Here is a 15,544-nt window from a genome sequence, read left to right on the forward strand (position 1 = left end):
TGGTAACATGCACACACACTGATGTTTAGAGGTAAAATGTTTACCAATGTTACCATGTTAGCATGCTAATTTTGTTAATTAGCAGAAAGTACAGCTGAGGCTGGTGGGAATATTGTTAGTTTTGAAGGCATTTGATCATAAACTTAAGTATTGGACTAACCCACCCAAAATTCTCACAATTCATCCTGAGGGTTTCAAGAAAGTCTGAAGCAAATTTCATGGCAAAGCATCCAATAATTGTTGACAGTTGACAGAAAACCTCATTGTGGCACAGGAGGAAAAGTCACCAAACTCATTTGATTCGTCTGGTGATGATGAATATCTCATTTCACAGCAATCCATCCAATACTTGTTGAGATATTTCAGTCTGGACAAGTGAAAAGTTTGACTTGCTGGTGGCGCTACATGTAAGGTCAGGAATCACCAAAGTCTTTAGTATTTATCTTCTCTGCACCGCGTATATCTGCGCCAAATTTCATGCCAATCCATCGAAAAGTTGTCAAGACATTTCACTAAAAGCCCAAAATGTCAGCCTCCTGGTGGACCTACAGGGAAAAGTCAGGAAGTCAACAAGGTCATGAGGATTCATCCTCTGGGGACCATGAATGTCTGAACAGAATTTCACAGCAGTTCATCTAATTCTTGTTGAGATATGTCAGTCTGGACCAAAAGACCCTGCCATCCCTTCAGTTACGACGTTAGCATGGCTAACAGGTGTTTCACAAACATCCATCTACAAATTATTGAATGGTTGTTTTCCTTTTCTTTCTGCAGTCTGACAAGTTTTCCCGTAACGCATCTCTCCTGGACCCTGGACACGTTCAGCAGACAGCAGCCATGTTGGCCAATGCCACCTTGCACACAAAGAACTACTACGGCAGCGATGTGAAGGTAGCATATCGGCTCATGCAGAGTCTGCTGCAGCACGAGAGCAACCAGCAGGGCTTCAACCTCACAGCCACACAGGACGTCCACTTCACTGAGGTGAACCACCGTAAACTGTATACTTCAGCTGGGAACTTCACAGCACAGCATGACACAAAGTAAAACCAAGAGACTGTGGCAGTTTTTGCAGTAAACAAAATTGGTGTATAAACAGAGAGACAGTCCTGCCTGGTAGGATTTCACAGCCTTTCATGCTGTATCTGCAGGGAATACATCACACCTCGCTTCACTCTCTGCTGTGACATCTTGTCACACTGAACTCTTGCTGTTTTCTGACAGAATCTGGTCCGCGTGGGCAGCGCCATCCTGTCTCCAGACACACGCCTGCACTGGGAGCTGATCCAGCACACGGAGGGCGGCACGGCAGCGCTGCTGCGCCACTACGAGGAATACGCAAACACACTGGCTCAGAACATGAGGAAGACCTACCTCAGCCCCTTCACCATTGTCACACCTCACATAGGTGAGTGTTTTACCAATGGAGTAGCGCATGTGACATGCTGACAACCATTAAAGGCTACAGAGCTTTTGTTTGTGTTTTCTCTCACACGGCCTCCAGAGCTCTGCCTGTTTTCAGCCTCTCTGACTCTGCCTGTGTGTGTTCTTCTCCACAGTCATCTCTGTGGATCGTCTGAAAAAGATGAATTTCGCTGGAGCCAAACTCCCGCGGTACCAGTCCCTGAGGGGCCCCCGTCCTGCAGACTTAGAGACGGCCGTCACGCTACCCGATTCGGTCTTCCAACCACCTCTGGACACCAAGGGCCACAGACACCTGGATGTCTTCCCAGAGTCCATGCTGAGGAACCGCTCCGCCAACAGGAAGAGACGCCACCCTGATGACATCCAGCAGGACGCCATCGCCAGTGTGATCATCTTCCACAGCCTGGCCTCGCTGTTACCAGAGAGCTATGACCCTGACAAGAGAAGTCTGCGGTGAGAAGACTGAAGGCTCCCTCTGTTCACATTCAATCTGAAGCTAGTTTAGAGGTTCAATAGAAATCTTCTATCAAAAATAAACTGCTTGTTTAAATAAAAATAAACTGCTTGTTTAAATAAAAATAACAATTAAATTAAACTGTGCATGGAAAATATGCTATAGCTTATTTCTTCCACTGTCATCCAAAAACTTAGATTTTGATTTATGTACTGTGTAGCAGACTTGAATTGATGTAAAACACAGATAAATACTGTGGTTTCTGCCTGGATGACAAGCTGTGCTTCAAAAAACATATTGATGACCTCAGACATTTAAAGCAAAACTGGCATATTTTTTATAGAAATAAGGCAAGTATCTCTGAGAACTGCAGGAATCAAATGGTCCACTCAACCTTTTTCCCAGTTATGGACTATGATGATATAATTTATATGCATTCTCATGCCTCCACGCCTAAACCTCTCGATGCTGTCTATCATTCTGCCCTGAGGTTCATAACTGGGGATGGTTTCAGAACACGTCATTGTTTACTGTGTGAGAAAGTCAGGTGTCAGTCGTTACCTTACATGTCTTTTTAACTATAGATCAAGTTCACATTACACAAGGTCCCAAAACTGTTTGATTGAAAATAATACTGAGATTGGGAAACTGGCTTTTAAATATTATGATCCATAAAAGTGGAACAATTTGCCGAAATGTGCAAAATTAAACAGGCTGGTCCCTTTCCTGCAATGTTGGACCCTTTTGACTGGCTTTGAGCAATCAAAATCTACGAGTGTAGTTTTTTATATTGTGTATATACTACACATGTACCATCCTGCTGCTTTAAATACTCACTGTTGCATCAAATATATATTAATCCAAAAATACCCCCCAACGCTATTTATTCTGTTTAATTAACACTTATTTAAAACTGCAGGTGTTTTGGTAAATTATGTTTATATTTAAAAAGGAAAATTATGTTTGTGAGCCTTTTTTCAAGATTCAAAATCTTCAGTTGGAAGCAGTGGGCAGCCACAAACAGGCCGTGGAAGCGACAACGTAATGAGCGACACAAATAAGAGAATATTATAATGTACTGTAGAATGATAACATGCCTTTAATTATGTGACTTTATATTTTTTGTCATCAGGGTGCCAAAGCGTCCAGTCATCAACACACCGGTGGTCAGTATCACAGTCCACGACAACGACGAGCTGCTGCAGCACACGCTGGACAAACCCATCACTGTGCAGTTCCGCCTGGTCACCACTGAGGAGCGCTCTAAACCCATCTGCGTGTTCTGGAACCACACCATACTGTGAGACATCAACACACTAACAGAGCTGCTGAGGAAGCTGGATGAAGATGTGTCTTTCTCACACTGCTCTTTGTGTTTCATGTCAGAGGGGGGAGCGGCGGCTGGTCAGCAAAGGGCTGCGAGGTGGTTTTCAGAAACAACACCCACATCAGCTGTCAGTGTTATCACATGACCAGCTTCGCCGTGCTCATGGACATCTCCAGGAGGGAGGTGAGTGACAGTGAGACTTTTGACTTAAACCACACATATCATCACTCCGTCCTCCACCTTTAACTTCTCTCTCTTTACCGTGACGTCCGTGTCAGAACGGAGAGATTCTGCCAATCAAAATCCTGACGTGGAGTACGGTGGGAGTGACACTGAGCTTCCTCTTCCTCACCACGATTTTCCTCCTGTGTCTGAGAGCCATGCAGTGCAACAAGACAAGTATAATCAACAACGGAGCCACTGCTCTCTTCCTTTCTGAGCTCATCTTCATCCTGGGCATCAACCAGGCAGACAACCCGGTAATCAGTTAGCTTCCCACCTCTTTGACTTGATTTGTAACGCTTCCTTTCATCTGTTCATGTTTAAATCGTGCCACTCTTTGCAGTTTGTGTGCACGGTCATCGCCATCCTGCTGCACTTCTTCTACCTCTGCACCTTCTCCTGGCTCTTCCTGGAGGGGCTGCACATCTACCGCATGATCAGCGAAGTGCGAGACATCAACTATGGACCCATGAGATTCTACTACCTGATTGGCTGGGGAGTGCCCGCCTTCATCACAGGTCTGAATGTCACTTAAAAGCACAAAAATACACCAGGAGCACAGGCGGAGAAGCTCTTGTAGTATTTCAAATGTCTCAATGCTTAAAAAAACAACTGGTAGAGACACAAAATATAATTGAAATATAGAGAAAAGACAATTAAGAAAATTTAATTAAACAAAGATAAAAGGTGAGGAAATAAGAATAGGTGAAGTCATGGTAATAAACACATGGTTTCTCCTGTGAGTTTAATTTTCTGACATTATTGATTGCTTTATGTACCAATCAATTGTTCCAAAACATGCTCACAGTCTTACAGTGTGATTGTCTGTTACTGTTCAATGTCAACGTGACAATGACAATCAGAAAATGACGTTGTGCTTTAAAATATACTGTCGCAAAAAATCTAAATCTGTGTGTGTGTCTGGGTTCATCTCCAGGTTTGGCGGTGGGACTGGACCCTGAAGGCTATGGGAACCCAGACTTCTGTTGGCTGTCTATGTATGACACTCTTATCTGGAGCTTTGCTGGACCCATCGCCATGGTGGCGTCGGTGAGTCCCTGCAGATCCCTGCGATCGACTCGTGGAGACTGTTGTACATCACAAACTACACATGTGGCAGTAGCAGTGTGCATCTGTGTTGTTGGCCTTTAAAGGCTCACAGGTACTGATAGAATACCAGTGGTGGAGGAAGTACTTTACTTATGTAAAAGTATGCAAGTATAATCAGGAAAGCATGCTTCAGTATTAAAGGTAAAAGTACTCAATGTAGACAAAAGTCACATGTGAGTATTTTCATTATTATTACTGATGCATTCATGTAAAAGAAGGATTATACTGCTGTAGTTGTTTGAGGTGGAGCTCATTTCCAACTATTTTGTATAGAACTACAGCTAACAGGACAATATTTCCCTCTGAAATGTTTGACACACCTCAATGTAACATGCTGACTCAGCAGCAGTGTTGTGACAGTGAACGCACCGTCACTGTTCAGTTGACTTACCGTCAGCAGGTGTACAAGAGTGAAGGAAATATTCTGACAGGAAAACTACCTTGATGTTTGACAGTCTCCTGCCATGCTGTCGGTAGTGATGCAGTGTGCCTTTGTGTCCACAGATGAACATCTTCCTGTACATCCTGTCGTCCAGAGCCTCCTGCTCGCTGAGACACCACAGCATTGAGAAGAAAGAGCCTCGTGTGTGAGTGTCCCAACGTTTTCCTCCAGCACACACACCAGTGCTGTTTACATGCTTCCTGCTTTAAAGGTTTTTGTTAAAGGACATTTATTTATGCTTCGTCCAGTGGTAGGAAATCCCCAGCCTGCAATGAACAACTTAATCAAACCAGTGAAGTTCAACCAAAACCCATCTGAAGGATGTCAATAATAGAATTCCCATCAGCATTTAGTAACGGTGACATCAGACCAAACCTCAATAACCTGCCCCTGCTGGACTGAGTGGAGACAGAGAAGCGCTCATTAATAAACACGGGGGGGAATGTTATTGATCTGACCCTAAATGTCATTTCATGGCAAATTTTTTGTTTTTGCATCCTCTCTTAAACTGATTTCGAACTCCACAATCTGAACTCCTGACTTCACAGTGTAGATTTGTTTTGTGCTCACTCAGCAGTTTTGATTAATTGATAGTCAGTTGACTAAAAAATAATCTGCAACCATTTTGATAATTGAACAATCATTTCAGTAACTTTCAAGCAAAAATAATAAAAAATTGCAGCATGTTCTCAGGTCCCAGCAGCCCTGTTATGCATTTTGTAATGTGTCATTTAAAAATTAATGTAAGAGGCAAATGACTGGGATTCTCTAAACTTGAATAAAATCCTCTAATTGCTTTGTCATACACAGTCTGCCATGAAATGCTTTGTTCGTTGTTCCTGTGCAAGTTGTAATAACGTGGAGAGCAAATGTACAGATTATTTAAAAGGAACCTTCTAAAGGGACTTTTTTGGCCAAAGGTTTGTGGTCACCGCTCCTCATGAGACAAAGTGCAGCTCTGTCTCTCCTGCCGTTGGCTTCGGTTCGCTCTTCGTTCCATCTTCAGATCAGTGAATGCAGAGAAATGGTTCTGACAGCTGCTCACTTATGTCCCTCTGTGTTCTCTCTCATGTGACTTCATATTCTGCAGCTCGGGCCTGAAGACCGCAGGTGGCGTTCTCTTCCTGGTTTCAGTCACGTGTTTTCTGGCGCTCCTCTCTGTCAACAGCGACATGATCATCTTCCACTACCTGTTCGCTGGGTTCAACTGTGTGCAGGTGAGCTCTCCGGTACCCTCTGAAATCAGTCTGATTGGTTGATTTCTGTCTTTTCTCTGACCCTCTACTCGCTTCCGTTGTCCAACCCCCAGGGTCCCTTTGTTTTCTTCTTCCGCATCGTCTTCAATAAGGAGGCGAGGAATGCCATGAAATACTGCTGCAGCCGCAAGCGCCCGGATCATATGATCAAATCCAAGGCCTCAGTGAGTTCCTCTGAGAAAAACTCCTTTCAGTCAGACACCTCTGGGATATGGAGCTTAGCTGTAGTTGTATGTTGGGAGCTTAAAAAAACCTGCTGACTCACACACGCCACATCTGTAATGACCTCAGACCAGGAGCTTAATGTGTTCATTTTTTCATTATGATGGCATCTGTTTCCAAAAACCTGAAACTGTCTCCAGTTAACTTTGAGCTTTTACTGACATTAATACCAGCATCAAGTGCTGAGAAACGTGTTGAGATATAATATGCACCTTAAAGGAAAAAGCTGCCGATATTCTATATTATTATTATCAACAAATCCCCAAAAAGACCAAGCTAGTAATGAACTGAATGAAATGAATTGTATTAACAGTTTGTCTGTGTAGCCACAGCCTGATGTGTCTTATTCCTCTGCACCATAGAGCTCCATTGTTTATTGAAAACACATCAATGGAGCACAGTGTTGCACTGGGGGACTGTCGGAAATGCTCACTAGTAATGTGCATTATTCTGCTGGTTAAAATAGGCCCCAACAAACGCACTATTTACTCTGTTTGAGGCAGAAATCAATTACAGTAAATATTTGTGACCTTCTTTTTTAAGTTGTACCTATTGAGGAGTATCTAACGAGCTTGAGGCTGATATAGAAGTTAAAAAAAGCCAAAATAGTTATTATTTTGTAAGAATAAATGAAGAGACACCTAACTGTGAAATATGATCACGAATGAATATCAAATAATGAATATTAATGTTGAAATTTAAATAAGTGAAAAAGAAGTGTTTCTTTTAATTCCTAAAATGTTTCCCCTCCTCTTTTCTATTTGCAGGGCTACAAATGCAACACAAACTACATGGACGGCCGCTTGTACCACCTTCCCTTTGGAGACTCCAGTGTGTCTCTGAACGGCACCATGCAGAGCGGCAAGAGTCAGCAGAGCTACGTGCCATTCGTCCTCAGGTAAGAGGAAATAGTCTAGAACTAAAGATGAATAATCTGCTTCACTTGGCAGAGTGACAGGAGTAAACTGATCTTTCTCTCTTCTTAGGGACGATGGGTTAAGTAACAGCCAGGCACACATCGCTCTGAACGACCACACATCCCTCTTCCATGACACTAAAGAGCACTTGAATGGTATTATTCTCACTCGGTCCCTCTGATTTAGTTAAACTGCAGCGATCGGTTTGGCCACATTGACTTCTCCCCTCCGCCTGTGTGTAGATCATGACAGCGACTCGGACAGCGACCTGTCTCTAGAGGACGACCAGAGCGGCTCCTACGCCTCCACACACTCCTCTGACAGCGAGGATGAGGAGGGTCCTCTCCCCCCAGAGGAATGCTGGGAAAACCTGGCATCTAATGCGGGCAAGAGACCACAACCGCACGGTACTGAAGCTCATGTGAAGCCAGCTCCAGTTTGTGCCTCTCGTGTTATCACAGGGATCTGCATCTGATTTTATGAAAACCCACAACAGTTCCTGCTGTTCTGAAAATAAAATCTTCGAACACTCTGGATGAAAAAATCTGTTGCATGAAAAGGTTTTTAACCTGTTTCTCAAGTTGTGTCTTGGCTCAATTGAACCAAAATTTAAAATGTCATTATTATCTAAGTTGCTATATGTGGATGTTTCTTTTGGTCACAGTTTGTATTAAGGAAGACTAGTTGCTTATTAGCATGTATATTAGTAGCACATTGACTTTTTATTAGTAATTATAAGATAAGATAAAATGAGATACAACTTTTGAATAAGGACATGCTGTGTGTCATGACAGGAAATACTGAAGCAACTTGAGAGACGGGTTTAAAGAAATCTGGTTTATCTTGAAACAGATGGAATATTTTTTCATCCAGATGGTCTTTGAGGATGAGAGGCACAGAATGGGGTTAATTTAAACCAATATCATATCACCGACAAGGACCTCAAACACCAGCCTGTGGTACAGCTGTATGTTTTTAACAATGCATATGTTCATTAACACACTAGTGGAGAGTAAACACACCTCAACCTTCTCTGTAGGTAAATTCCACATAAAGCTGTTAGTATTTAGTGTGACACTGCAGGTGTTTGTCCTTTATTTCATGAATTCTTCGTTTCCGTTTTCCAGACAACAGTTTGAGTAAGATGTACTGGCCTGGAGATTATGCAGCAGCAGTGAGCGGTGACAGCGAGCTCGCAGCTACAGACAGACTGAAGCCAGACAATCTGGCCAATCCAGAGCTGAGTCTCGGCCGCGACGCCCGGACGCAGGATGCCATGATGGTGCTGCTACCCAGTCTGCCAAACCTCAGCGCCCACCCCCACAAAGGTAAAGTTTAGCCTCACGCAAACACCTGCAACACTGTCAGTAAGTAAATAAAAACTTCCATGACCATGCGGTCCACTTCCCCCTGGTCTGAGTTGTGGTTCATCTTCTTTGAAATAGTCATAAATAAAGTCTGTTTCTATTGCTTCATCATAATGATATGATAATGACATCATATCTTGTTTTTATCCTGTGCAGGGATCCTAAAGAAGAAGCAGTTGTCTCCTATTGTAGAGAGAAACGGCCTCAGTCGTATACACAACGAACTTAGTGGAAACGTCCCCGGCACGGCGTCTCCGCAGGGATCGTCATCCAGTGACGGTCGAGTCGGCCCCGTAAAACCCAGCCTGCCAGATCATCTTAACGGCGTCGCCATGAGCATCAAGGCAGGGACGGTGGACGGGGACTCATCAGGATCAGAGTGAGTATTAGCACAAGACCCACATGAACCTGTAGCAGATGTTACCATGATGAGTGTTGTTTTCCACCTGCGTGTCCGCCGTCGTATCTCTGTGTGTCACAGATCACAGTCCTTCAGTGTTTCGTTCTGCATCAAACTGCGATTTGTGCCACTGTCCTCACCGATTGTTGTTATCATTGCTTATAGTCTGTCTCATTTCCACCTAATTATGTTCACTGTTAAACCAAATGAAGACAGCACCCATCCTGCTATCAGTGTGGAGGGATCCTAAACACTTCAATAACGCTGTAATTGGAGCCAAAATGTAGCAACATGAATGAAGTGTGCAGGCTGGATCAGTGGCAGCTGTTAAATCTGTCCTTGTTCTGTTCAATGCTCACTGCCCGTGCAGCACACAGATGTTTCACTTATAGTCATCCATCCTCTGCTTCCCTGTGGACATGCAGCTCCAGCTTTTTGTCATTGTCTCAAGGCTTTTGACAGCTTGATGCAAATCTAATGTTCAATGTTGTGTAAAATAATGCAGCCAAAGCACGAATACTGAAGCAGTCAATAATAGCAAAAACATTACACAGCATTATACAAAAGAAGGCTTGCCACTGTTTGCTATTTTTGGATACTTGTCCAATATGATACCAAAGAGTCAATATCGATACCCAAACAACACTTATGTGATGCATTACTCTGAGAAATATAAGTATAAATAGTTAATCGTGACTAAACACAAGCAGCCACTCTTTGCTGACAGAAAAGTCAGAGGGTGTTTTCACGCCTGTAGTTCGTTTGCTCTGGTCTGAATCAGGTGATGAGCTGGTGAACTTGGAGCTTTTTCCAGTTTTCACAGAGAGAAAAACCCAAGTGACCCAAAATGTGGCACTACAAACCACATGAGAGCGTTCAGTGACGTGTCTGAGGCTCGAGCAAGAACATAAACACAGGAAGAAGGTCCTGAAGGACCAAATACAGCATGCTGTGTTGCACTGGTCCACGTCTGACCTTGATTCATTCTGTCTTGTTGCTACAACTGTCCGCATCCCATGATGCAAAGCACACCTGGCTACAGGAGTCGTTTCACTCAAAAGTTGGATCACATCCAGGTTGGATCACATTTCCAGCACAAACACACCTCTCCAGTTTGTTTGGTCTACAGTGACGGCTTTCACAGCAGCCCGCACGAACCGCACTGACAGGGTAAACGCACCAGAGTTCATTTTAACCAAAATAAACATGTTGGGTGAAAGGATCTAAAATTAATTAAAAGAAGATTTCTGATCTGATAATTGATGCCAACTTTGGATACTTGAAAGTTTTTGATTCTCCGTACCATGAACACATTGAGTCAGCTGCAAACAAAGTGTTCAGACTCAACATCCAGATATTTTAACAGAAGGTAAAATAAAAATAAAAAATACAATTTTTAAATTATCCACCGGAAATCTCTGTGAACAATTTAGCACCGAGGGAGGACGGTGAAGTTTCCTCACTGTAACTGCACCGATCTGTCTGAAAAGCTGCAGATCTGCATGTCCAATGTGAAGAAAATGATGGCTCAGTGTGAAATTAAAGCTGCTTTATGTCCAACTGCAGATGAGTGGTGAGGAGAGTAGAGGTAGGAGGCAGGAGGCTGGTTAAAACATGTATATTTATAAAGGCATGTATCAAAGGCGCTTTAAAATCCTCAACTCTTGAGTCTTATTTTCAGTAACAATATAAATTGTAGTTACTAATCAACCTTCTTTGCTCCTTCTCTCTTTCCAAAAATCATAGATTTTTATTCTTTAATTTTATCCCATGAAGCTCTGATCCTCATTCAAAACAATCAGGATCACTGTCTTCAGATTGGTGCATCATTTTAGCATCTGTCACCGCTCACAACCTGTGTGTGTGTGTGTGTGTGTGTGTGTGTGTGTGTGTGTGTGTGTGTGTGTGTGTGTGTGTGTGTGTGTGTGTGTGTGTGTGTGTGTGTGTGTGTGTGTGTGTGTGTGTGTGTGTGTGTGCGCGTGTGTCTGTTTCATCACCTCACGTGTTTATTTTTTTCTTTTTGTGTTCTTTCTTGCGTTGCGCTGCATTCCTCACCATCCATCCTGAATCCCCCCCCCCCCCTCCTCCTCCTCCTCCTCCATGCACCACCCTGTTTTCCCAGCAGCCACTGCAACACCTCCATGTGACCACGCTGATGGAGGGGTGTGTCTTTGCAGGTCATAGAGCCTCCTTCCTCAGCACTGACTGCAAACAGGGAGCACCGGACTTAAACTTAAAAAAATGTGGAAAAAGAAGGAATTCACCCTCGTCTTCATGATCCTGTGAGTGCGTGTGTGTGTGTGTGTGTGCGTGTGCGTGCGTGCGTGTGTGTGTGAGTTCATACATGTGTGCCAAACCTCAGGAGTCACTGCACTGGCCCGGGCTCACGCACACTGACAGAACGAGTCTCACTCTCCCTTTAAAGAAATCATTTTGTTTACATACTTGAAGCAATGCACTTTTTTTTTTTTTTTAATTTACCACCCAGATTTGTTGGCGGTCGTTTTTTAAATTTTTTTTGTAGTTTTTTTTTGTTTGTTTGTTCCAGGGTATATATTTTGTTTTGGAACCTGTGGAACTATAAAGAGCTCATGTTTGTCATTTTTTGGGGGGGGTGGGTCATTTAGTTGTAGGCTTGCAAACATTCAGGGAAATTCCTTTTTTTCATGCATAACTACTTTGTGATGTCTTCCTGGTTTGCCTGCTTCTGTTACTGTAGGAGCTGTTAGTGTTTGTGCCAGTCTGAGGTTTGAGGAGTTCAAACTCAGGTTGTTGAGTTACTTTACATGCCTGAAATGTCCAAGAGGCACAAACCGGTCGAGTGCAGGTTGTCTGCAGACGCAGAACTCTCCGTGGATTTCTGAACTTTAAAACAAGGAAGAAAGGAATGGCCATCCCCGCCTGTTAATGGATGCTCCATATAAGCCATTTCTCATTAATGAAGGATGTTTCCAGAGGCAACAGCTGTTCACAGCTGCACTGGCTCACGGCCTTCTGCACTGATCAGCCTTCCAGAGGGCAAACCTGCATGTGCAGACCTGAAAAGGACTCAAAAAGACTTTTGATACATCTTTTTTTTGTTTTTGTAAATCACAGAGAGCACATTTTTTATGGACTTCAAAAGCGCTCTCATTTTTCATCGTTGTGTCTGAGGGATGAATGCATTCATTGGAGTTCAGTGACTAAGACAGCTGTATTTTGTAGATTAGCTACGAAGCTTTTGTCATTTGTAAAATAATGAAACACATGCGAAATTGTGCTGTAATACTGTTTGAGCTGTAATCCATTTTTACTGTACAGAGTGGCCTGTAAATGAATTGAGGACATATCTCTAAATGTAAGTAAATATGTAAACCCTGTTTTTAGGAATCGCTCTTGACACTTGGGAGGACATATCTTTTATCTTAGTTACTACTTTCAGTCAAATTGATGTGATATTCATGGATGCCATTTTACCAATTTAACGTATAAATTTCATGCCATAAGAATCAACACTACCAGGTCAATCATATCAACTCTGGTATCCCAACAGAGAATTGTCTCTTTTACTCTGCCGCTCCTGTTTTTACTGATTAAACTGTTTTCTACCATTTCCATCTTACCTCAGTTTTTACCGCGACTTCACGTCGGATTTGTTTTTTGTTTTTTTTTCCCTGTTTAATGTATTTTGCATTGCAGCTGATATCAAGGGTACATCCTGTTACTGTACAAGTGGAACAATCAGATATTTGATATAAAAAGGACCAGGTTACAAACTTTTACTAGAGAAATCATGGCCTCTTTATTTCCACATAAATTAATTTCACTTGAATCTTGTTTGGCAGCTGAAAACTTCAGCACTTTGGGGATTGCACTAATTTTCTTTCTGGCAGAGAGTTCAATGAGAAGATTAATAGTAATGTTTCATGGTAACGTTAAATATCAAGCTACAGCTAGCAGCTAGTTAGCTTAGCTTACCATGAAACAGGGTACAAAAACTGATTTATAAAAATGACAATTTATGTGGTTATGTGCCAGATAATTTCATGCAGTCACAATGTTTCCTTTGTTGCTGTTCTACAGGTCTCACCTGCTTGAACACCAACAACTGCTGTAGTAGTCAAAGCTTCAGTGGCACAGAGTAGTCTCTGGATGATGGCTGATATTTTTCTATGTGGAATAAAGGATTTCAACAAATTTCTATAAGTAAAAGAGACAGGTGCAGTCATAATGGTGGTCTTGTATTTCTGCTCTCAGAGGTGGATCTGCCTGTAAACGTGCCATTAGCCGGGTAACATAAAGCTAACCTGTAACGAAAGTGGGTTGCAGTGAAAATAAATGAATAAATTTCATTCATGAGAAGAAAACGGCAACCAAGCTCCCGTCTGTAAATGCAGAAGAGGTAAAATTATTAAAATGATTAACTTGATTTTGCAGAAAGATTCAACAGGCTGATTTTAATTCATGTTTGAACTCTTGGACATGTTAGGAAATAGACTTATTCAGTGTATTTTCTAACATGTAATCAGTTTGATTACAAGATTCATACAGCTCTCAACATGAAGCTACAAGCAGCAGACAGCTATCTTATCTTAGCATAAAGGTGGGAAGCAGCGTGGCTCTGTCAAAAGATACACAATCTGCAATGAATGTCAAATGTTAGCCATTTCCCTGCTTCCAGTTTTTATGCTATGCTAAGCTAACTGTCTCCTGGCTTTATCCTGGCATTTGTCCTCCATCAAGCTCAAGCCTAAAATAAGATTTTAATCAGTATTCTGGAGGAAAGTCCCAGATGAGAATGTCTAGTCAGAGCAAATGACTTGAAAATTAAATTTTAGCAGACCAAGACATAAAGTGAATTTCTAAACTGTCTAACAGCAACAGACCAATGTGTCAGAATAGTTTCAGAATATCTGATTAGTGAACTATCGTTACATCCACACCTGATAGTTTCAGTATTCATCTTGAAGTGACACAGATCTAAAAAGCATTAATCATCATAAATCCGTCACATGAAACTGTTTTGTGACTTTTATTATTAACAGCAGTGATCTTATTAAACACCAGATGTAATTTAATTGGCCCTTTTCGTCAGATAAAACATGAACTCTTCAGTAGTTCTTACTTCTCTGCATTGTTCTTGGTAAAAGAGACAGTTTCTGAGCAGACTGCTCTCCAAAATTACATTATTTACATGGTTGAGCTGGCTCGACGGTCTGGGGATGGACTAGCACTGCAGTGATGCAGGATGTGTTTGTTTTGCAACCTGACTGTAACTGACATGACTTCAGACATGCTACTTATGTTTATTAAGGTTTATTCTTAAAAAAAAAAAAAAAAAGAAAGAAAGAAAGAAAGAAAGAAAGAAAGAAAGAAAGAAAGAAAGAAAGAAAGAAAGAAAGTTCATATTAGATCAGATAATTAGTAGGGGTAAGTTAATGCAACATTTTGCAAACCGCCTGTAAAAAGAAACGAAGAAGAAGAAGATGGTCAGCTGACTTCATCCAGCGCGTCCAAACACGCGCAGACATTCATTGTAGACACACTCGTGTATTTTCGGAACAGCTTCAGAGCTTCGGGCTGTGGGACAAACGGGCTTCCGGTCCAGTGGGACATCTTTCCGACTGTTTTGTGGCTCAGTGATCAATGGACAGTCCCCGGCTTGGTGATGCACATGTCAAAGCTTTGTAAATGCTCAGAGTCGTCAAACCTCGTCCCGTCTCTCAGCAGCCATGGGCTCCTCTCAGCAGCTGTCCAGCTCTCTCAAAGTTCAACTCGTTGATGCCCACAAAGCAGGAGGAGGCTACAAGAAGATCGCACAGCGCTTTCACTTACCAGTCTCCTCAGTCCGTAACGTCATTAAGAAATGGAAGTCAACAGGGACGGTGGAGGTCAAGCTGAGGTCTGGAAGACCGAGAAAAGTGTCCGAGAGGACCGCTCGGAAGATCGCTAGAAAGGCGCAGCGAGACCCCGGTTTGACGGTCAAAGGCCTTCAGGAAGATTTAGCAGACTCGGGGGTGGTGGTGCACTGCTCTACTGTGCAGCGACACCTGCACAAATACGGCCTTCATGGAGTAGCCAGCAGGAGGAAAGCTCCTGCGTCCTCACCACCAAACCCAGCGTCAGGAGTTTGTGAAGGAGCGTCCATCGAGCCGGATGTGATCTGGAGACCGGCAGACCTGCAGGGGAGCGAGGGGGAGACGAGCCCCCCTAAAAACATGGTTTATGAAATAGTGGAGATTCTGTGAAATGCTGACAGTTTGCTGTTTGCTGCCACGCGTGTCTGTGTTTTTTGTGTCTTCATCAGCGAGGATCACACGTGAAATGAATCATGAATGAGGCTGAACCATCACAGAGTCGCTTCCCTGAAGAAACCGGCCTGCATGCTGTTCTTCCCATCACCACCATCATCGAAGCGCGGCG

The 15,544-nt window shown here is 42.8% G+C and overlaps 1 protein-coding gene across 4 annotated transcripts in view; it reads left to right on the forward strand.

Annotated features, from left to right (window-relative positions):
• The window catches only part of celsr2 (cadherin, EGF LAG seven-pass G-type receptor 2), a 62,177-nt gene extending 49,272 nt beyond the window's left edge, over positions 1–12,905 (forward strand). Inside the window, exons 18-34 of one of the 4 annotated variants that reach the window (XM_070958267.1) lie at positions 775–984; positions 1,225–1,408; positions 1,560–1,878; positions 3,012–3,179; positions 3,266–3,389; positions 3,485–3,685; positions 3,772–3,946; positions 4,366–4,478; positions 5,043–5,125; positions 6,071–6,197; positions 6,290–6,400; positions 7,226–7,356; positions 7,445–7,530; positions 7,618–7,782; positions 8,503–8,703; positions 8,899–9,121; positions 11,320–12,905. In XM_070958267.1, coding sequence (XP_070814368.1) covers positions 775–984; positions 1,225–1,408; positions 1,560–1,878; positions 3,012–3,179; positions 3,266–3,389; positions 3,485–3,685; positions 3,772–3,946; positions 4,366–4,478; positions 5,043–5,125; positions 6,071–6,197; positions 6,290–6,400; positions 7,226–7,356; positions 7,445–7,530; positions 7,618–7,782; positions 8,503–8,703; positions 8,899–9,121; positions 11,320–11,326 — 2,628 coding nt within the window. In that variant the 3' untranslated portion in view covers positions 11,327–12,905. Of the gene's footprint in view, positions 1–774; positions 985–1,224; positions 1,409–1,559; positions 1,879–3,011; positions 3,180–3,265; positions 3,390–3,484; positions 3,686–3,771; positions 3,947–4,365; positions 4,479–5,042; positions 5,126–6,070; positions 6,198–6,289; positions 6,401–7,225; positions 7,357–7,444; positions 7,531–7,617; positions 7,783–8,502; positions 8,704–8,898; positions 9,122–10,888; positions 11,051–11,264 lie in introns of those variants that run through there. The other 3 variants (XM_070958266.1, XM_070958265.1, XM_070958264.1) reach the window with 3 other exon arrangements.
• Positions 12,906–15,544: the final 2,639 nt, after the last annotated feature.

The sequence above is a fragment of the Chaetodon trifascialis genome, chromosome 3 (assembly GCF_039877785.1).
Source record: "Chaetodon trifascialis isolate fChaTrf1 chromosome 3, fChaTrf1.hap1, whole genome shotgun sequence".
Classification (NCBI taxonomy): domain Eukaryota; kingdom Metazoa; phylum Chordata; class Actinopteri; order Chaetodontiformes; family Chaetodontidae; genus Chaetodon; species Chaetodon trifascialis.